Source organism: Scyliorhinus canicula, chromosome 7, assembly GCF_902713615.1.
Source record: "Scyliorhinus canicula chromosome 7, sScyCan1.1, whole genome shotgun sequence".
Classification (NCBI taxonomy): Eukaryota; Metazoa; Chordata; class Chondrichthyes; order Carcharhiniformes; family Scyliorhinidae; genus Scyliorhinus; species Scyliorhinus canicula.
In genome coordinates this window covers 98,214,065-98,235,364 of record NC_052152.1, presented here as the reverse complement: position 1 = coordinate 98,235,364, position 21,300 = coordinate 98,214,065, and the positions used below count along the sequence as shown (strand labels likewise).

The following is a 21,300-nucleotide window of genomic DNA, read 5'->3' as shown; positions in this document are numbered from 1 at the left end:
CAGGCTGGCAGTACAAAGGTGCCTTGGTGGCACCAGAAGTGCCAGGGTGCAGTTCTGCCCGGCGGCCGACCACCGGGGGGGTCCCCAATCGCTTGGTAGACCCCCCCCCCCCGCCACCCAAGTGCAGTTCCGCCTGGCCCCCATTTGTGGAGACCAGTGCTGAATGGCATCTGGCTGTGGTCTCCTTGGCAAAGCTGGCAGGTGCCGGGTAGCCATTCCATCCGGCATCAGCACATCTAAGTGGGTTTCTAAACTCGCTTAACTGTGTGAGACTGTGTCCCAGCCACTGTGGGCGAGATTCATATCGCAACATCTCATGAGATCTGGTTAGGTCTCATGAGGCATAACGGCCGCCGTGAATCTCCCGGGATCTACGGGCCACCTCTCGCCCTGATTCCAGCGGGATGGGTCCGGTAAATCATTCCCACAGTCTCTATAATTATCTATTCCCCAGGGAATCCCCAGAAATGATAACAAAATCCCATTAGGCCTCCCCTTGCAAACATTAACATGGTTGGAAAAAATGATGATCTCACTTTTATGACATCTTAAAATTGCACCTTTTGCAGCCATAAAGTCTATCTGTCTGATCAACCAGACCAAAACAAATTACTGCATCAGATACAGATAACACAATATACATAAAACAATTCTTAAATTCATCACACTCTTGTAAATAAGCCTGTTTCTCTATTCTTTTATGGGACGCTGGAAGTGGATTTCTTGATGGGATTGTGAATTGAAAAGCGGGATCTGCGCCTGGTGTTGGCAGACACCGATCTGAATGCGACGTTCTGACCCCCTCACTGGTGGTGGGATCGAGTTTCACACCTGCACAAAAACGGGAGAATGTAAATTAATGCAAATGCATCTTAATGATCCATGTGCATCCATTTAGTGGGCCCGGCACCGTATTCTCTGGCCCCCATAATTCTCCAGGAACCCTTCTAGTTAGGGGGTCCCTGTGAGGAGGGGTTTCTTTAGTTAAGGGTTCTCTGTGAGGGGGGATTCCTTTAGGTAGAGGGGGGGGCTCTGTGAAGGGGAGTCCATTAAGTTAGGGGGTCTCTGTGGGGGGTTCCTTAAGTTAGGGGATCTCCTGTGGGGGTCCTTCTGCTTTGGGGGCCCAGGGGGTTCCATATTAAGAGGATCGGCAGGTGTCTCCCTATTAACGGGGTCCCGGGGGGTTTCCCTACTAAGGCTGTCCCTGGGGAGGGGCTACCTATTAAGCGGGTCCGGGGGGGGGTCTCCCTAATAAGGCGTCCCGGGGCGGTGGGGGGGGGGGGGGAATCTCCCTATTAGCAGGATCCCTGGAGATGGGGTCTCCCTAGTCCCTAGTCAGGAAGTCTCTGGGGTCAGCCGGTCAGGTCACCCCCTTACTTAGATCACCCAGGGGCGGGGGCTGCTTTGCGGGAATCCCTCATATACCTCACCATGCATAAATTTGCATGGTGAGGGATACCGAATTGCTTCCTGATTTGCGCTCCCAGAGGAAACGTAAATTGGTAGCAATTCTCCTCCAGCGGGAGAATATAGGCCGGGATTTTCTGACCCCGTGCCGGGTCAGAGAATACCCGGGGGGGATGCAAGAATCGGACCCTGCCGCCAGCTTCCCGATTTTCGGGCGCCCGCGGGATTCCCGCCGTGCCGGTCGGGGGCCGTTAAAAGCGCCCCCCCCGGCGATTCTCCGGGCTTCAACGGGCCGAGTGGCCGCCGACATCGGCCGGGTCCCGCCGGCGTGGGTTACTCAGGTCCCATACGGTGGGTCCTGGAAAATGTGTTTGCGGGGTCCGACCCTTGTGGGGGGGGGGGAGAAAGAGAGAAAGTGGCCCGTGGGGGCCTAGGTTCCTCCGCGCCTGGCCCTGTAGGGCACCGCCATATACCCCGGGGTAGAGAAGGGAACCCCTGCGCATGCGCGGAATCACGCCGACCATAGCGCTAATGTGCTGAATCACGCCAGCCGTTCCCCTGACTCCCTAATGGAGAATCTCGCCTGTTGACATCAGTGGCAAGACCAACAATTGTTGCCCATCCCTAATTGAGTGGCTTGGTATTTAGGCCATTACAGATTCAAACCGCACATGGGAAAATAGACCGGATAAGGATGGCCATCAGGGTTTTAAGATAATCTAGGATAGCTTCATGGTCACTATTGCAGGCTTTGAATTCCAAATTTCTAATTAATTGAATTTATATCCCATCAGATGCTGTGGTGGGATTTCAACCCATGCCATCATGGCAATGGCCTGGATTTATGAATTACTAGTCCAATGAGATTACCACTAAGCCAGTTGCTCCCCCCCGTACTTGGAAACTAGTGTCATCTCTGCATTGCTTTGGAGATACAGAAAATATACAACAATGGCATCGTCTATATCCCCTTAATACATCAGACAGGACCTTGAATCAACATTTCATCCAAAAGATACAACCTTTGAAAGTGCAGCAAACTCGACTGTACTGAAGTACCAGCCTAAACTATGGCCATAGGATGTTCTGATTCAGAGACTAGTGCTACCACCGAGCCAAAGCTAACACTTAAATTGCTGCTTAGTCCACTTTCTGGCAGGCGTAGACAAATATTGCCGTATCCCACTGCCATCTATCATCCTGCCTCTCCACAAAGTACAATGATGGATATGCATCTCCAGAATGAATCTGAATACAGCAGATGGAATTCATTTCATTTTGCTTACCTGGTCACTGAACTTGCTGAAGTCTGCAAAATTTGGCTGTTGAACCTTCTCTTGCTGTTTGGCAGATACATTACTGCCCTCAGCTTTGGCAGGAATGGGAGCAATCTGGAAAAAGATGTCAACAAAAGTTTTCTGACTGCACTCAACAGTCTTCCAAGGTTCCAGATTTTATTTTTGCAACAATTTCCTCAGTCTTCCTCTTGTGAAGGGATCTAGTCTTTGTTAAAACCAATAATATGGGCACTGCTTGCTTTCTGTTGCCATAACAACTCCGTGAATCCCAACAAACTAATTTGCCTGGGGTCGGGTGTCATAGTCAAGTACAACCCTGTCAAACACCTTGTAACAGATAGTTCCACAGTATTGCTACAAAAAAAAAGAATAGTTGATGTGTGAGCATGAATGGACCTCTCCCCTCCAAGCTCCTCAATCTTTTTGACTACTGACAATTAAGAGGACAACAGTTAATGTACTCGGAGCCTGATGCAGAGAGGTGCGCAGGAGCAATCACTGGTCATCCATCCTTATGTCACCTCCCTATCAAGAGGATTTGATAGGTCTGCATTCAGCCCTTCTCAGCTGAGCAAGCAAGGTCAGGGGTCAGCAGCACATGGTGATCTGCAGTAACTCCCTCCATCACTGCACCATGCACAGCCATGTAAGGAACAAATCTCAGATCTGTACAGTCAATTTTTCCCTTTGAGCCTTTTAACGTGCCTTGTCCACTGTCCTATTCTTTGATACTTCTTGTTCCCAACAAATCACACAGGATGTTTGTTTAAAAACAGGACGTAAAACAGGAAATGGCACCTGGGCACATTCTCAGTTCTCTTAATCAGGTCTTTATTTCCTTGGCTAAACTGTAGCAGCTGCTTTTGTATCTCGAGACACGCGCTGTGCAAACATCACACAGGCCCACAGAGCTCTTCTTCTGGGTCTGCCGAACAATTACATCCCCCTTTATATAGAAGAACTCACTTTGCAATTCCAATTTCATCCACCCACACCCCGCATCCCCCCACCCCTTTGTCAGTTTAATTATTACGGATTTCTTTTTACACAGTGAATAGCTTAATACGTTTTGTGCTCATATGATAGCACTGCGCCTTACCTTGGCAATTGGCGGTCGCGGTGGAACAGCAGGAGGTGGCTGTGACCAACCAGATTTCACTGCTAATAAACCATAAAAATGAATATTAACATCAATCAGTCAATGAGCTGTGCAATAAATTGTTAATATGTGTGTGCAAAGAGACTATCTGACACTCCCATTAACCAAGGGTTAAACAGCAATGACATCGAACTTCAAGGTTTACGCACATTTTTGCTACTGTTACTTTAACAATGTAATTGAGAATCGTGCATTCCCAGCAGCTTCATTAGTGAGCCTGCAATGATGGTAGTTTCCATTAACTCGCATCTGTCTGGTATCTATAACTCAACCTTTTGATTAAGATCAAGCATCAGATAAAGCCCAAAATGAAGTGCAATGCCTTTTCTTGTCAGCTTGGATCTTGTATGTCTCTCTTGTGGAGACCTTGAATTGAATTCAGTTTGAATTTAAATTGTTTTTTGGAGCAAGGAATGAGGTGGATTAAGGGCTTGCCCCATCCACTCTGCGCATTGGCTTCGTAACTTTAAAAATTTTTTTTAGAGTACCGACTTATTTTTTTTCCAATTGAGGGGCAATTTAGCATGGCCAATCCACCTACCCTGTACATCTTTTGGGTTGTGGGGGTGAGGCCCACGCAGACACAGGGTAATGTGCAAACTCTACACGGGCAGTGACCCAAGGCCGGGATCGAACCTGGGTCCTGGCTTTGTAACTTTAAGAATGGAGTTTAAAAATGTTCTAAAAACTGGATTAAAACTATTCAAAAGTCATCACAAAAGCATAATCAGGCAAAAATCAACATCAAAACAAAAAATGAGACAAGCATCTTTTTCCAAAGGTAGGGGAGTCTAAAACTAGAGGGCATAGGTTTAAGGTAAGAGGGGAGAGATCCAAAAGGGTCCAGAGGGGCAATTTTTTCACACAGAGGGTGTGAGCGTCTGGGATGAGCTGCCCGAGGCAGTAGTAGAGACAGGTACAATTTTGTTTTTTAAAAAGCATTAGACAGTTATTTTTTTTTTAAATTTAGAGTGCCCAATTCATTTTTTCCTATTAAGGGGCAATTTTAGCGTGGCCAATCCACCTAACCTGCACAGCTAAATTGCCCGTAGTGTCCTAAAAAGTAAGGTTAGGGGGGGGGGGGGGGGGGGGGGGGGGGGGGGGGGGGGGGGGGTGGGTTGTTGGGTTACGGGTATAGGGTGGATACGTGGGTTTGAGTAGGGTCATCATTGCTCGGCACAACATCGAGGGCCGAAGGGCCTGTTCTGTGCTGTACTGTTCTATGTTCTATCTTTGGGTTGTGGGGGCGAAACCCACGCAAACACAGGGAGAATGCGCAAACTCCACACGGTCAGTGACCCAGAGCCGGGATTGAACCTGGGAACATTAGACAGTTAGAAAGGAAAGCTGGATTTAGAGGGTTATGGGCCAAATGCAAGCAATTGAGACTAGCTTTTGTGGTAAAAACTGGGTGGCATGGACAAGTTAGGCCGAAGGGCCTGTTTTCATGCTGTAAACCTCTATGACTAGAACTGGTGATCAAAACTTTGGTCAAAGACGTGAATTTTAATCAGAGTGTGAAAGGAGGAGAGAGAGTTGGAGAAGTTAAGGAGGTGTGGGGAGGAATTCCTTGAGCTTGGGGCCCAGACTGAAGTAAAAGGTTACCAATGGCAGGGCACAGAAAGTCAGGATTGTGCAAGAGGTCAGAGTTGGAGGAATGCAGCATTCTGGGAGGGTTGTAGAGCTGTGAAGAGGTTACAGAGTTAGGGAGTTTTGATGCATCTTGTGGATTCTATATTATGATGCTCATGTACTGCATCCACTTTAGTTACAAGGAAAATGCTACTTTGTTTAAAAAAGTATATTCTTTGGAATCATTGTGGTTATTTTGTATTGTTAAGAATTCTGACACTTATAATGTCAGGGTAGTCAACTTACTGAGACAATGACTATAGGCAGTATTAACTTGGTTGAGGTGAAGTGACAGTATTATATGTTCGAGACAAAGCTATTAAAATGTGAAAGCACTGAAGGAGAGATGTGATTTCCAAACAAAGCATGTGGTAACAATTTTGACATGACTATAACTTTAAATTCCTCTCTGCCAACTTTTAAAAAGATAGAATGCTTTTGAAAAATATTCCTAAACATCAAAGGATAACTCTAAATGAAATATTGATAGGATTGTTCCTAATCCTGATCCAAACATGTGGCTTTGAGATATTCTCTGACAGTTTAGTGAATAAAAAAATCACTCCAGCAATACAAATTAAATATCCCAGGCTTGATTCTCCTACTGAGCTGAAAGAGTAGGCAATGAGAGGATGCATATGGTTTAACTGGGTTTAGGACAGAGTTTGGTTAACCTCTTTCACCTGGAGAGCCTTTTGAAAAATATTTGCCTGAAAGCAGCAAAATGAAAAATGCTGCGAAATCCAAGTGTTTGGGAAATTGCCCATTTTTTTCCCAGCAGAAGGCATAATTTGCACTTATGAATAAAATACATGTATTGATTAATTATTAAGATATCAAAGCATGTGACTCTAGAGTTGAAGGTTGCCGCTCTTTGTTTTTGCAGAAGAAAATTAAGTGCGAGGGTTTCTGCTCCTAGCTGCTATCCAATGTGCACTAGTCAAAGTGATGACTAGTTATGTTGCTCGTTGGGCCCTTAGAGCCAAGGCTTACACTAGTTTGGTCATTTGAGTGCAGAATCAGAAGATGGCTAGCTGCAGCATCGAATTGTGGCAGAGCAAGATTTTTTTTTAATCAGAAAAAAGAAACGGAGAGAATTAGGGAGCAGCAGAAGTGCAGTTTCCCAAGAAATTCAAAACCCAACTCTGGTTCGAAACACTTCACAGGTTTGAAGATCTGATAGATATAACTAGCGTATCAGATAACCTAATCAACAAAGCAAATCTGATATTTTGGAGAAACATTTAAATTCACCCTCAGGCTGCGAATAGAGTGTCTCAAGTGCAGCCATCCAAAAACTGGACATCTTTTTCAGCAACCATTACTTGCTTTTCCCTCCTCACCAACATGTTTGGCCTAACAGTAAGACTGGGAAAATCCTTGAAGTTGCTCCCACTTCATCACCAACATGTAATTGAAGTGCACGGGAAACCCCATTTACATGCATAAACAGATCTTCTGGAGTGCCTCCAGGTGGATTGCACTAATAGATCTAAATGCAGCTCCATGGAATTATTTCCAGAGATCTTGCACATCTATCCCCAGAAGACTCGCCTTACTAACTGAACCCATCTGCTGTGGTACAGCTGTAGTTTTTATGGACAATAAATTATATGAAAATAAAATAGTACTGGTACATGGAGGAGAGGTCACAGGCAAATCTTATCTGAGCGGCTGTTGAAGACTTAGAAATTATGTCTCTGTTGGATGCTAAGGGCATAATTCCAGGCACAAAGCACTAGATTCCAATGAAAATTATGCTTGGTGATTTTACATTTGTAAAAAAGGTTAAATGTGCGGTTGGACAAAATTACAACCATTTTTTAAAAAAATGTACTGCACTATATTGACTCTGACAATAGTAGTTGGGATCCATTCTATTTTTCAAATAAGCATATGGGAAAATAGACGGTGGTTTCATCAGCAAAACCCGCTCTTGATGCACAGTGGAAGGATCACTTACCTTGGGTACCTTGTTGGAAAAGTTTATTAAGGTCCAGGGAAGAGGCTCTGGAATGAGTCTTTGGAAGTCTAGGTGGTGGCGTAGGAGGAACCTCCCCTTTCTTAATAGCATCTTCAGCAGAGGTACTGGAGTATGATCTATAGTGGAGAAAGGTGGCACATTTTAACAAGGGCTAGTAGAGTTGCACACACAAAGTGGTCTCCTGGCCAACTGTTACCTCTCAATCAGCACTGAACATGATTGCCAGATCATATATCTCATTGCTACTCGTGGGAGTTCACCATGCCCAAATTGACTGCCTTGTTTCTCACAATACAACGGTGGCTGCACAGGATCACCCCTCATGACACAAGGTCTGCTAAAGGATTCTGACAACTCACAGACTGTGTGATAGAGATAGACCCCCCTCCCACTGAACTCACAGACTGTGTGATAGAGATAGAACCCCCTCCCACTGAACTCTCAGACTGTGTGATAGAGATAGACCCCCCTCTCACTGAACTCACAGACTGTGTGATAGAGATAGACCCCCCTCTCACTGAACTCACAGACTGTGTGATAGAGATAGACCCCCCCTCTCACTGAACTCACAGACTGTGTGATAGAGATAGACCCCCCCTCTCACTGAACTCACAGACTGTGTGATAGAGATAGACCCCCCCCCCCCCCCTCTCACTGAACTCACAGACTGTGCAACAGAGATAGTCTCGGTCTCTCCAAATCGCTGGCTTTTCACCAGCCCCTCTCTGGCTGAACACCTTCGCCCCCACTTTTCACCAGCCCAACTCTGGATGAACACTCCCACCTTTCACCGCCCCATATGGCTGAATGCCTGGATTTCCACTGGTCAAGCTCTCGCTGAACTTGTGGCTTTTCACCGGCCCCGCTCCGGCTGAATTCCAGATTTTCCAATAGTCCTGATCTCGCTGAACTTGTGGCTTTCCATTCACTCCGTTCTGGCTGAACTCTGCTCATTTTACTCACTTTGAATAGGTTTTAATGAAGAGCCATGAGAAATCAACTGGAATTAGTAATGGTGCAGCAAGAAGCTACCCACTGTGTATGGGATTTGTCTGATAAGCAAGTCTCATTCCAAGTACTACTTTACACAGCCAGCCTTTCAACTAATTTGTAAAGCTCGCTTAACTAGTCTATTACATTTGTTCAGCTTCCACTGGGACCCAGCCATGGTTGATTAATGTGCTTGAGATAACAGTGAATCGGATAGATGATAATCTAAATGCATTGAGTATTTCAGTGCACCATAAAGTACACTGTGCATATAAAATGCTCTATCATTTTAATAAACATTAGATATTTAAGAAGCTATTTAGTGCACATAAATTACCTGGGTCTTGTTTTCCTTCTCTGGGTGTAAACCAGTTCTTTACAACCTTCAAAAGCAGGAGGTTACACATTAAAAGGACATCGCTCTTGAATAGAAGAAATTTATGAAAAAGAACATTTTAAATTATAATTGAGACTCCCAATCATGCACTTTTTCTAAATCTATGTACACTCAGCAAGAAAGATCCAGATTTTCCTGCGAGCACTGCGATGGGTTTAACCATTGATTGCCCAGTTGCCAGCTGCACTCTCTCTCTCCCTCTCTTCTCTCTCCCTCTACCAGCGAATTTTTATCACACAACCTACTATTGCCAGAGTTGCAAAAAGAAAAATGCACTGACAAAAATGTAATTGTTATTAGATCCAGAATCAATGATAATAATCACTTATTGTCACCACAAGTAGGCTTCAATGAAGTTACTATGAAAAGCCCCTGGTCGCCATATTCTGGCGTCTGTTCGGGGAGGATGGGACGGGAATTGAACCCACACTGCTGGCCTTGTTCTGCATTACAATCCAGCTGTTTAGCCCACTGTGCTAAACCAGCCCCCGGTGAATCAAGACTAAAATGTGAAGTTCATCACCAAACTGGTCATTTGTTTTATTTTAAAAAGGCACCATTATAATGGACAGGCTGGACGGACAGTTTTGTGCAAAAACATTCCAGAGCAGAATTTTGAATCCGATTTTCTTTTTCAGTCAGTTTGGCGACTATTGTCGTAGGACATCTCTCAGTCGTAGGACAGCAACAACGTCACAACCAATTGATATGGACATTTCAGTATACATGCAAATGAATCAAGTTGAGGAAATTGATCGGGAAAATTAATCTGCTTCTCTGTACAGCAAGTCCTCGATTAAAGTTGCTTCGCTGAACAAATTCTGGTTACAATATCATGCACAGAATGGGGATGGTGTGCCCATTGAAATCATGACATTCGTACCAACATTGGGGGTGACTCTCTGACCCCTTTCGGGCAGGTGCAAATCGCGTGATGGCCAGAAACTCTCGGGAAAGGGCCATAATGCAATTAGTGCCAGTGAGAACTCATTTTGAGATTCTCCCCACCCCCGGCCAGCAACGTAATCTGGTTCTAGCCCTCGCTGGGCATGAACCAGATTAGCATATTTGAATTCTAATTTATATATGTTGAATCGGCATTCAGCTCAATTCACCAGACTCCTGTAATTCTCCCACCCACCGGCACAACGTGAAGCCAGCGGAAATCACCACTCGTCTCCAAAAACAGGGACCAGGGGTTGGATTCTCCCAAAATGGGGCAAGGTCCCCACGCCGGCATAAAAACTCCTGGGTTTCCGAGAAAAAAAACCCAATTCACTTATCTGCAAGGGGCTAGCAGAAACCAGGGATGCTTCACGCAGCTTTAGTGCGGATACAGGCCCCTGCACTTCCGGTTCGGAGTCCATGCATGCACATGGAGGTGGCCTCCAGTGGCCGCGCCAAGCGTCATGGTGGACTCAGACCGCGGACCAACACCAAAAAACTAGCCCCCCCCCCCCCCCACCCCCCGATCGGCCGCGCACCCAGGGATCCTTCCGACCCGATCGCTGCTCCGGTTTCCCCCCGGTGCTCGATCCCCCCGCTACCCACCAGGACGGCGGCAGACTGAGTCCGCAGTTGCTACTCTATGTTCCTGACCGGCCATATGTGGTTAGAACCATGCCGCCTGGAACTCGGCCTGCTGGGAGGGGAGTATCGCTGGCGGGCCTCAAGCAATGATCCCCCCAGCCGCGCGGCATAATTTGCGGACGCCAGGATATTCGGGGCCCGGATAATTGCTGGAGTGCTCCAGGCCCGATTCCGTTGTAAATTTTGATTCTCCGTCCCTGTGCCAAACGCGATTTTGGCGCGGGGCTGTGGAGAAGCTAGCCCCAGATGTGATGACCATGCCGCGGGGTCCAGAGTGTATCGTAGCACCTGGATGATCAGGGGCATGGCTGGACAGTGCTACGGCACAACCCTCTGGCACCATGGCAGTGCCAAATTGGCAGTGCCAGGGTGGTACTGTCAAGGGGCATGACCTGAAGAGGCAAGGGGCAGGGTCTTTAGCGACCGAATAGTGGGCTGTCGCACACCTGGGGGGGGGGGGGGGGTTTCTGTGGGGCGCCCTTTGCCTCGGAGGGGCCAGAACTGCCGACATCTTCAGGTCCCACATACCTCATTCAGGGCTCAAATCACCCCAATATCCAAAACATATTCTAGTGTGGGTGGGTTGTGATCTGGATTGAGCCGAACCACCTGATGGGAAATCACATCATGTTTCCCGCCAGAGACTACATTTAGGATGATAATCAATTCTGGTTTGGGGGGGAGGTGCATGGGGAGTGAGTGGCGGAGTGGAAGCCTGGACAGATCGCTCTTGTGAAATGCAGTACAGGTGCTAACTCTGCAATCATCTTTTAATGTTGGAGCTCTGGGTGTGGCTCTTGTGCAGCTCTGCATCAGGTAGAGGCCATTTTCAAGCTGGTGACAGTGACGTTTGCTGCAGATAACATTTTGTCCTTGGCTCAGGGGTTTGTTTGGGTGAAAAATTGACGATGTAATACTTCTCTTTCTGGAGGAAAAGGGAAGCCAGCAGGTCCTGACTTTTTAAACTTCTGAATAATGTGGATCCCCAGATGCTACCTTGTGTTGTGTGGAGGCAGAGGCATCATTTTAAGGTCAGTGAGAGAGACTTTGTTGCAGCTTAGTGCTGCCCTTGGATCGGGGCTACTTAAAGGAACCAGCGAAGCAGCTAGTGCCAAAACTGAAGTGTCTAGTGTATTCCCTCCTATTTGGATAACTTTACTGAAGAATGTGGCTACTCACCAAAACAAGCCTTTAACATTGCTGAGATGGGATTTTACTTGATGCCACAGAGAACATACAACTCCAAACAGAAAACAGCGTCAGGATGTTTATGCATCAACAATCGGTTAATTTGCCTGCTTGATGGGAATGCTCGGGGAGATTTTTTGTTTAGGTCCTTAGTCGCATAGCAGTTATAAAGACATTAGGGTTACAGAACATCAGCACATCATTTGACCTTCGGGTAAGAAAGCCTGGTGATGGGGAGGGGGGGTACTCTTTCAAGAATGCAGGCTATTCCTATTTGGAGGACGATGTGTTATCGGTGTTGGTCTAACAACGACTGCAACTGGATGCAGTAAAATGAGAAACCGGCTTCTGACACATGAGATGGTCCAACACTGTTTTATTGAACCTGCTGATTGCTGTACATAATCTGCTGTGGGTTTACACTCTATTAACCTAACTGATAACCTGCTACTGGCTTGACCAGACTAGCTCTCTATCACATGGTGATGATGTTCATTGGCCTGTGCACTGTGACTATCTCCCCAGCTGTGTTCTGTGAGAGAGGGAGAGCCTGAAGTCCCTGTGGGCTTTATAGTGGTCGTGTCCTGTCTGGTGATTGGTTGTTCTGTGTTGTGTGTGTTCATTGGTTATTCTGTGTGTCAATCACTGCCTGTCTGCATCTCATGATATACATGAGTGAATATTATGACATCTCCCCCTTTTAAAATAAATTTTGGAACGTGGCTGTATATGCATGCTTAACTATGTACAAGTGGGGAATGAATGAACATATGTACATGGGAAGGTGTCTATCGTGCAAATACAGAGCAAACTGAACAAAATTTAAGTCTATAGATTCAGTCTTTGTGGTGGGCAAACAATTCTTGTCGATTGCCGCAGAGGTGGAGGGGGGGGGGGGGGGGGGGGGGGGGGGGGGGGGGGGCGGGGAGACGGGACGCCGGCACCTGGACAGGCGGGATGGCTGCCATCTTGGTGGCCTTGTGGGATCGCTGCCAGATTGGTGGCCTCGTGGTGCAAGACGTCCGGAGGAGGCATGATGACATGCAGAGAAGTGCGGTCGGGTGATGGGCAGGGAACTTTACGCAGCGCCCTCCTGTTGCGCTGTAAAATGGAGCCATCAGCCATTTGGAGAACGAAAGACCCGGGAGCAGCCTGTCTGACGACAACAGGTAGGGCTGACCAACCTCCCTCAGGCAGCTGAACGCGAACAACATCGTCTGGAGCCAGCGCAGGCAGATCCGTGGCATGAACATCATAAGTGATCTTCTGCTTGTCCCTGGATCGCTGCACCTTGTGCAGCACCGTGAGGTGATCAAGGTCTGGAACATGGATGGCTGGAACAGTCGTCCTCAGGTTGCGGTTCATGAGCAACTGCGCTGGGGACAAACCAGTCGACAGAGTGGTTGCCCTGTATGCCAATAGCGCCAGGTTGAAATCCGAGGCCGAGTCTGCAGCCTTGCACAGCAACCGCTTGACAATATGGACCTCTTTCTCGGCCTTCCCGTTTGATTGCGGGTAATGGGGACTGGATGTGGTATGACTAAAGTGGCAGGATCGTGCAGTCGGACCACTCTTGGCTGTAGAAACATGGACTGTTGTCACTCATTACCGTGAGTGGTATCCCATGCCTGGCAAACACCTCGTTGCAGGCTTTGATGACGGACTTGGACGTGAGGTCCGACAGTTTCGCCACTTCTGGGTAGCTGGAGAGGTAGTCGACCATGAGCACATAATCACGCCCATTGGCGTGAAAGAGATCTATCTCCACCTTGGACCACGGAGAGGTCACGTTCTCGTGCTGTTGCAGCGTTTCCTTGGGCTGAGCTGGTTGAAACTTCTGGCATGTTGTGCAGTTCAGGACTGTGTTGGCAATGTCCTGGCTGATGCCAGGCCAGTAAACTGCCTGCCGAGCTCTGCGTCGACATTTCTCGACCCCCAGGTGACCCACATGGATCTGTCTGAGCACCATGTTTTGCATGCTTTGGGGAATGACGATTCTATCTAGTTTAAGAAGGATCCCCTCATCAACCGTCAGCTCGTCCTTAATGTTGAAGAACTGGGGGCACGGCCCCTTTTGCCAGCCATGGGCGAGGTGCTTCATCACGCACTGCAGTAGGGGATCTTTGGCAGTTTCTTCGCGTATTTGTATAACGCGTTCATCAGTGATTGGGAGGTTGCTGGCACACAGCTGCACCTGTGCTTCAATGTGGCGAATGAAGTCGCCCTGTTCACATGGCGTGGCGACGGATCAGGATAGGGCATCCGCGATGATCAGCTCCTTACCCGGTGTGTAGACTAGTTCAAAGTCATATCAGCGGAGACAAAGAAGAATTCGCTGCAGCTGAGGTGTCATGTCATTTAAATCCTTTTGGATCATGTGGACTAAAGGCCTGTGGTCTGTTTCCACCGTGAACTTTGGAAGGCTGTATACGTAGTCATGAAACTTGACTATTCCTGTCAGGAGACCCAAGCACTCCTTTTCGATCTGGGCATACCGTTGTTCGGTCGGAGTCATGGCCCTGGAGGCGTATGCCACTGGAGCCCAGAACGAGGAGTCGTCTCGCTGGAGGAGCACCGCCCCAATGCCGTCCTGGCTTGTGTCTGTGGATATCTTGGTGTCCTTGGTTGGGTCAAAGAATGCCAGTACTGGGGCTGTGGTGAGCTTCACCTTCGGCTCAAGCCACTCCGCTTGATGTGCGGGAAGCCACTGGAACACTGACGACTTTTTAATGAGATGCCGGAGGGCTGTGGTGTGGGATGCTGTGTTGGGAATGAGTTTCCCGAGAAATTCACCATCCCGAGGAAACGGAGGTCCGCCTTTTTGTCCTCTGGGGTCTTCATGGCATTGATTGCCGGCATCTTGTCAGCGTCAGGTTGCACACCCTGCTGTGAAATGTGGTCACCCAGAAACTTGATAGCGGACCTATCAAATGAGCATTTGGCCCTGTTGAACTGGAGGCCGTTTTCATGAATCCTCTGGAAAACTTGTTTGAGGCGAGCGATGGGATCCTCTGGCATCGTAGACCAGGTGATCACGTCGTCCACATAGAATAGCACCCCCTCGATGCCCTCCATCATTTGCTCCATTATGCGATGAAATACTTCGGAAGCTGATATGATACCAAAAGGCATGCGGTTGTAGCAATACCTGCCGAACGGAGTGTTAAACGTGCACAGCTTCTGACTGGACTTGTCCAGCTGTATCTGCCAGAACCCACGGGAGGCGTCCAGGTTGGTAAAGAATTTGGCATGAGCCATCTCACAGGTTAACTCTTCACGTTTTGGGATTGGGTAGTGCTCGCGCATGATGTTGCGAATCAGGTCTTTGGGATCGATGCAAATGCGGAGTTCACCAGAGGGCTTCTTGACGCAGACCATGGAGCTGACCCAGTCTGTTGGTTCCGTAACCGTTGAGATGATACCCTGGTCTTGGAGCTCTCGTAGCTGCATTTTCAGACTATCCTTGAGAGGAGCCGGCACCCAGCGTGGTGCATGGATGACTGGGATGGCATTCGATTGAGCAATATTTTGTAACGATATGGGAGTGTGCTCATTCCATCAAACACGTTGTGGTATTGCGTGAGAATGTCATCTATCTCAGCCTGGAGATTTATATTGGGCGAGGCAGTTGCCGGTGTCGAGGACATGGCATGGATTCGCTGGACCAGATTTAGGAGTTTGCATGCGCGAGCACCGAGCAGGGATGCCTTGTCAGTCTGGACGATCTCGAATCGTAACGTCGCTTTGATTGCCTTGTGAGATACACCTAGCTGATACGATCCACTGGCAGCTACGGCATTGCCATTGTGAAGAATGCTAGGTTGGCCTCGGATGCTGTCGCGGTCTGACTGTGTTATGAGGTTTGCAGATGCGGCAGTGTCCAATTTAAATCAGAGCAAGACTGGTTAACCGTGATGACAGCACACCACTTGTCGTCAGGATCCACAGTGAGGATTGAAAGGCGGTTTGCAGGCACGGTGGAAGCCAGCTCGTGCGTGGTGATTATGCCCACCCGGTATGGAGACTCGAGGCAGTCAGCATTGGGGTCCGTTGGGTTGTCGGGATCAGAATCCTGCATGCCTTGTTGTACTCAGCGGACACGTCTGCGCTTCAGCTGGGATCGCTGGCTGTTGGTCAGTGGAGTGGACCTGCAGAGGGCCGCATAATGCCCAGGCTTTTCACACTGTAGACATCGCCTTCCTTTGGCTGGACCATTGGCGCTTTAAATGGGCGGAGCCACAATTTGGACACGTCATGACGCTGACGTCAGCGCATTCTGCGCGCCATCGCGCATGCGCAGTGCGGTCGGCCGACGTTCGCACATGCGCATCGGGGTCTTCGGTCTCGTCGTCCACCCGGCCGTGGCGCGCATGCGTAGGGACCCGGGAAAAGCACGCAAAATGGCCACTCTCCTCGATGCTCAGGCCTTGCATTTTTGCGATGGCCTGCACCCTTTCTGCCTCGTGGGAGACTAGTTTTGCATTTTCTGCCGCCCTGATGCGGGAGTAACGATTCCTGGCATGCTCATGGACAATGCACGTTTCGATGGCGATGTAGAGGGTCAACTGTTTGATTTTGAGGAGCTGCTCCCGCAGGGAGTCGGACTGGGCCCCGAAAACGATCTGATCCCGGATCATGGAATCAGCCGTTGAGTCATAATTACATGACTGCGCTAGGATGCGGAGATGGCTCAAGAAGGACTGAAAAGGTTCATCCTTATCCTGAAGCCTCTGTTGGAAGATGTACCGTTCAAAGCTCTCATTCACCTCAATGTCACAGTGGTTGTCGAATTTCAGCAGAACCGTCTTGAACTTCGCTTGTCTTCGCCATCGGCAAACGTGAATGAGTTATAGATGTGGATGGCGTGATCCCCCGCAGTCCACAGGAACAGCGCAATCTTTCGGGCATCCGATGCTGCCTCAAGGTCGGAGGCCTCGATATATAGGCGGAACTTCTGTTTGAAGACTTTCATGTTGGCGCCGAGGTTGCCAGAGATCCGGAGGAGGTTGGATCTTTTCCATGCCGCTGGATGGCTGTATGCTGGTAGTTGCAGATTCACTCGAGGTAGGTTTGTTAGAGTTAATAGCTTCCTGGTACCATGATGTGTTATCTGTGTTGGTCTAGCATCGACTGCAACTGGATGCAGTAAAACGAGAAACAGGCTTCCGACACAGGAGATGGTCCAACACTGTTTTATTGAACCTGCTGATTGCTGTACATAATCTGCTGTGGGTTGACACTCTATTAACCTAACTGATAACCTCCAACCCGCTTGACCAGACTAGCTCTCTATCACATGGTGATGATGTTCATTGGCCGGTGCACTGTGACTATCTCCCTAGCCATGTCCTGTGAGAGAGGGAGTGTCTTAATGCCCTGCGGGCTTTATAGTGGTGGTGTCCTGTCTGGTGATTGTGTGTGTTCATTGGTTATTGTGTGTCAATCACTGCCTGTCTGCATCTCATGATATACATGAGTGGATATTATGACAGAGGAGATATTGCACCAGGGAAAATATCATCAAGGTAGTGTATCCTCTTAGATAATGCCCCAGGTCATCCCAGCATTGGTAACTTGTCCAAAAATATCGAGGTAATTTTCCTGCCACTCAATATGACTTAATTTTATTGTCATGGGTCGGGAAGCAATAGAAACATTCAAGACTTGGTCTCTGTGTCATTACTTCTCCCAGCTCATCATGGCAACAGATGGTGAGAATAGGTCAACAGTCAGGAGATTTTGTCATGTCTACAACAGCCGCCAAGGTATCAACAATATTTCTGATTCATGGGACAAAATTATGTAATTGCACTGCTTGGTGGGTGGCGGGAAGGTTGTCAGCCACTTCATAGCAGTGTCCCAAAGTTCAGCGCAAAATCTTCACCTTGTAGAAGGAAATTGGCTTTGATGGAATGGAAGAGCCCAATGTGGTAGAATTGCTCAAGTTCCACAAAGAAATAGTCTGAAGATTTGATGCACCTGGCAAGTCAACAAACTGAAGAAAAGTGCACGAAAACATCACTCCCTCAAAGTTAGTCTACAAAAACATCTGTCAAGAGATTCTGAACTTGTTAAATAGGCAACAGAAATCGTCACTGAGGGTGATCCAAATAGAGAGTGCAGTTCCCAAATGAACAGGGAGATCAACAATGGCATGGACTGCTCCAAGGAGATCCATCAGTCCAACAGTCTTTGGGTACATTTTTTAAGTTCCACAACAATGCTGGCTCTTTGTCCCAATAACCCCACCACACCCCACCTAGGCTCCACAATCACCAGTGGTAGGTGGACCTGTGAAGAGTTCTAATTGGCCTCTCTACCGGGAGCCATGACGACTGGCTGGACGAAAACGCTTCAGATCAACAAATAAGATTAATGGCAAGACCCTGAAAATATGGGCCATTTTTGATAGCTTGGGAGCTTCCACTTGTCGAAGGCAGGCATGGACAGGAGCTCTCAAAAGCAGGATTCCCTTCCAAATGAGGGACGGAGGTCCCACCTGCAACTACTTAATGGTCATTCAAACATAAATTGGCTGCGGGATACTCGGGAGTCGGCAGGGACCCTGCGGATAGCAGGAAGCAAGACCCCACCATCTGCAAAAGTCAGGTCATACGACAGAAAGTAAAGCAGAAAATAATGTGTTTTTTTCCCTGTGTAAGCTATGGATTTTACCTAAATATCACAGCAAGGGAACGGATTTTCTTGGATACCGAGACTGATGCACACCTACAAGAGAAGCCAGCGAAACTGTGAAATAGTAGAAATGAAATTCTAAACATAATGCCTAGCACAGAGCTTTGTGTGGTCAGCTTAATTGCAACATGATTAGAAGTACCAACCTCCATATTTGTTGTTTATTTAATTGAGTCTTCATTTTTAAAATATTTTGGGACAAAATGTTTTCATAGCCTCTATCCTTGAAACAGTAGCTCTGGGGGAAGGAGTTTAAGAATTGGTATTCCTGGCTGTGACACCACTTCTGAGGAATTAGACTACGGCTCAGCTTTCAGGTTGCTAAGGAAACAGAAGTTAGTTGGGAGATGAAATTTCAGCCTTTGGTCTGTCTTCAGTTTTATGACAGCAGGAAACAAATCAGAATGGAATTGGGGCACAAAGCACTGTTTAAGCCAGCGGGAAAGGACTAATATCGTAAAACTGTGTCTGATCAGTTCAGATTCGCTGTAGAGCTGAATGTTTTCCAGCAAAGTTGATCATAACAGGATGCTATGAGTGGTTGGATATAAGGGACTCTGGAAAGCTATGCCACCAGGATTGTTGTGACCAGAGAGTGAGAGGGTCCACAGAAATACACCATGTGGAGATAAGCTTGCCTGTGGATCTCAGAGAGCAAAGCAGTTGTTTGGAGGATATTTGAGGGTTAGACCTGGCGTGAGGATAAATGGCGGAATGCCACTGGAATACCAGTTAGGACTTTGGGGATCACTTTGTGTCACATGTTCCTGAGAAGTGTGTGAGATAAACCTCTGTTGTATCAGCCATATCATGTGTAGTTTATAATTTCTACGCAATACAATTTGCCTGTTAATTTAGGATTAATCTATGTTGGTTTTAGTTTAATTGTTAAAAGTGAAACCTTGTCCCTTAAGGTTTATTCTGTTAATTTCTGGGTGGGAAGTTAAATAATTTTGGAAATGTACAAGCTTTTCTGAATTTGCTCTGCCTCAAATTTGAAAGAAAATACATTTTTTCCCTCTTTTTTCCTTCTCTCTAGATAACATGTGTCCCGAGCATGTACCCCTCTCCACCAATCTGACAGGTTACAGTGTACACTTGATCATTAGGAGGCATGAATGCAGTCTGAAGTAATTTGTGTCACCGTTTTTTAGCTTATATGTAGAGAAATCCCAAGACAGAATGACGGAGGACGTGGGGAAATCATGGGCTGGATTCTCTATTTCAACGGCTAAGTGCCGGCTCAAATGAATTTGCGGACGTCTTACGACCCAAAAATCGGCGCCAAAACCTTACCAATTCTGGGACTGGTGAGGGGCTCACAGCGGTGCCAGGTGAATCTCCTGGTGCCCTCGCTGAAAACGGGTCCGTGGCCACGCATGCTCACGTACAACACGTGGCCACGCATGCTCACGTACAACATGAAGCCGGCCGGCGCGGACCCGCCATCCGTGACACTACAAGCCACCTCTGCCAGTCTCCCCAGCTCTCCCGGACGCCCCCCCCCAGCCAGCAGTATGGATCCTGGCAAGCGGCACAGATCCCGGCCTAGTGTGGTGGCACTGGACGCAGTCCACAGCCACCATGCCGCGTTCCCGACCACTGAGACCACATGTGCCCCGGGCTGTTGGGAACTCGGCCCATCGGGGGCTGAGCATCGCGGGAGGGCCTGCCATTGAAGCGCCAGCACCACTGCAATGGCGTGCGACACAATGACGCCATTTCGAAGTGGTTGGGGGATGGCTGACCAGCGTCAAACTGGTGCTGGCCCCGATTTGGGCGCAGGAGCCCATTCTCCACCCAATCGCCGAATACGGTATCAGCGTCGGGCAAGAAGAATCCAGCCCCATATATCTTCTGGTGTAATGGACTGACCATTGTGCCATCTCTAACTTTTTGTCATTAATAATGAACCATTAAGAAATAGAATCCTTCTCAGAACGCATCTTTCGTAGTGTGGTACTCACCTGATATTTGTTTGGAACTAGCATTTGTGATCAGATTTAAATCTGTAAAATAAATGCAGAAATTAGTGCAAATTCAGCATCCGTTTGTTTGTTCCATTCTCTCCCGCCATCATGAAGGATTACCACTTGCTCATTCTTACACAGCAGCCCACATATGGGTTGACAAATGTTCCGAGCTATTTGACAGAAATTATGATTCAAGCAGACTTGGTTAACTTCTGCTAATTCTTTTCTTGGTTTAATTGCTTACAGTGAGCTGTCTCCTAGTGTTACACGGAGAGATGAACAAAACTTATTCAACTGCAGCAAATAATTCCCCAAAGTAATTTTCGCTACTAGATTAGCCTCGTACCAAGAAGCTCAAGAGTATTTGCTTTAACATTTTGGCCAGTCCAATTTCCTCCAATGTATAATAATAATAATCACTTATTATCACCACAAGTAGGCTTCAATAAAGTTACTGTGAAAAGCCTCTAGTCGCCACATTCCGGCGCCTGTTCGGGGAGGCCGGTACGGGAATTGAACCCGCGCTGCTGGCATTGTTCTTCATTGCAAGCCAGCTGTTTAGCCCACTGTGCTAAACAAGACTCCCAATCAGAACACAGTTGGTACATAAACCTGATTTAATGGGTGCATTACAATTTTAATGAAGTTTGAAATTTCACAGAATTCAACATAATAATTAATCACTTGGCCACAGGGCAAAATATTTTTCATCTGGTGGAACCACAGAATAAAGTACTGAACATCTGCAATCCTTCAATACTCTTGATTTACTTGCCGTAAGAATTGATGTGCACATCCTTATTTCAGAAATTGAGCAAAACCTCCCTCAGATGTCTCAACAATTCTTAATAATACAAGCAGACAGATCGGAAATTCCCAGGTTCGATACCAGATCTGTGCAGGGGGAGGGGGTCTCACTTGGCTAGACAGCTGGTACACGGTGCAGAGCAAGGCCAGCAGCACGGGTTCAATTCCCGTACTGGCTG

The 21,300-nt window shown here is 47.6% G+C and overlaps 1 protein-coding gene across 6 annotated transcripts in view; it reads right to left on the bottom strand.

Moving 5' to 3' along the window:
* reps2 (RALBP1 associated Eps domain containing 2) overlaps positions 1-21,300 on the bottom strand; it is a 259,419-nt gene that overhangs the window by 39,957 nt on the left and 198,162 nt on the right. For 4 of the 6 annotated variants that reach the window (XR_005461312.1, XM_038802518.1, XM_038802519.1 and 1 more), the window contains 5 exons: positions 20,309-20,350; positions 8,808-8,853; positions 7,460-7,596; positions 3,805-3,866; positions 2,694-2,798 (listed from right to left, as the gene is read on the bottom strand). Coding sequence is in view for 4 of the 6 variants with exons in the window: in XM_038802518.1 (XP_038658446.1) it covers positions 2,694-2,798; positions 3,805-3,866; positions 7,460-7,596; positions 8,808-8,853; positions 20,309-20,350 (392 nt within the window). In the remaining 2 variants the exon portion in view is untranslated. The remainder of the gene's footprint in view (positions 1-2,693; positions 2,799-3,804; positions 3,867-7,459; positions 7,597-8,807; positions 8,854-20,308; positions 20,351-21,300) is intronic. The other 2 variants (XR_005461313.1, XM_038802520.1) reach the window with 1 other exon arrangement.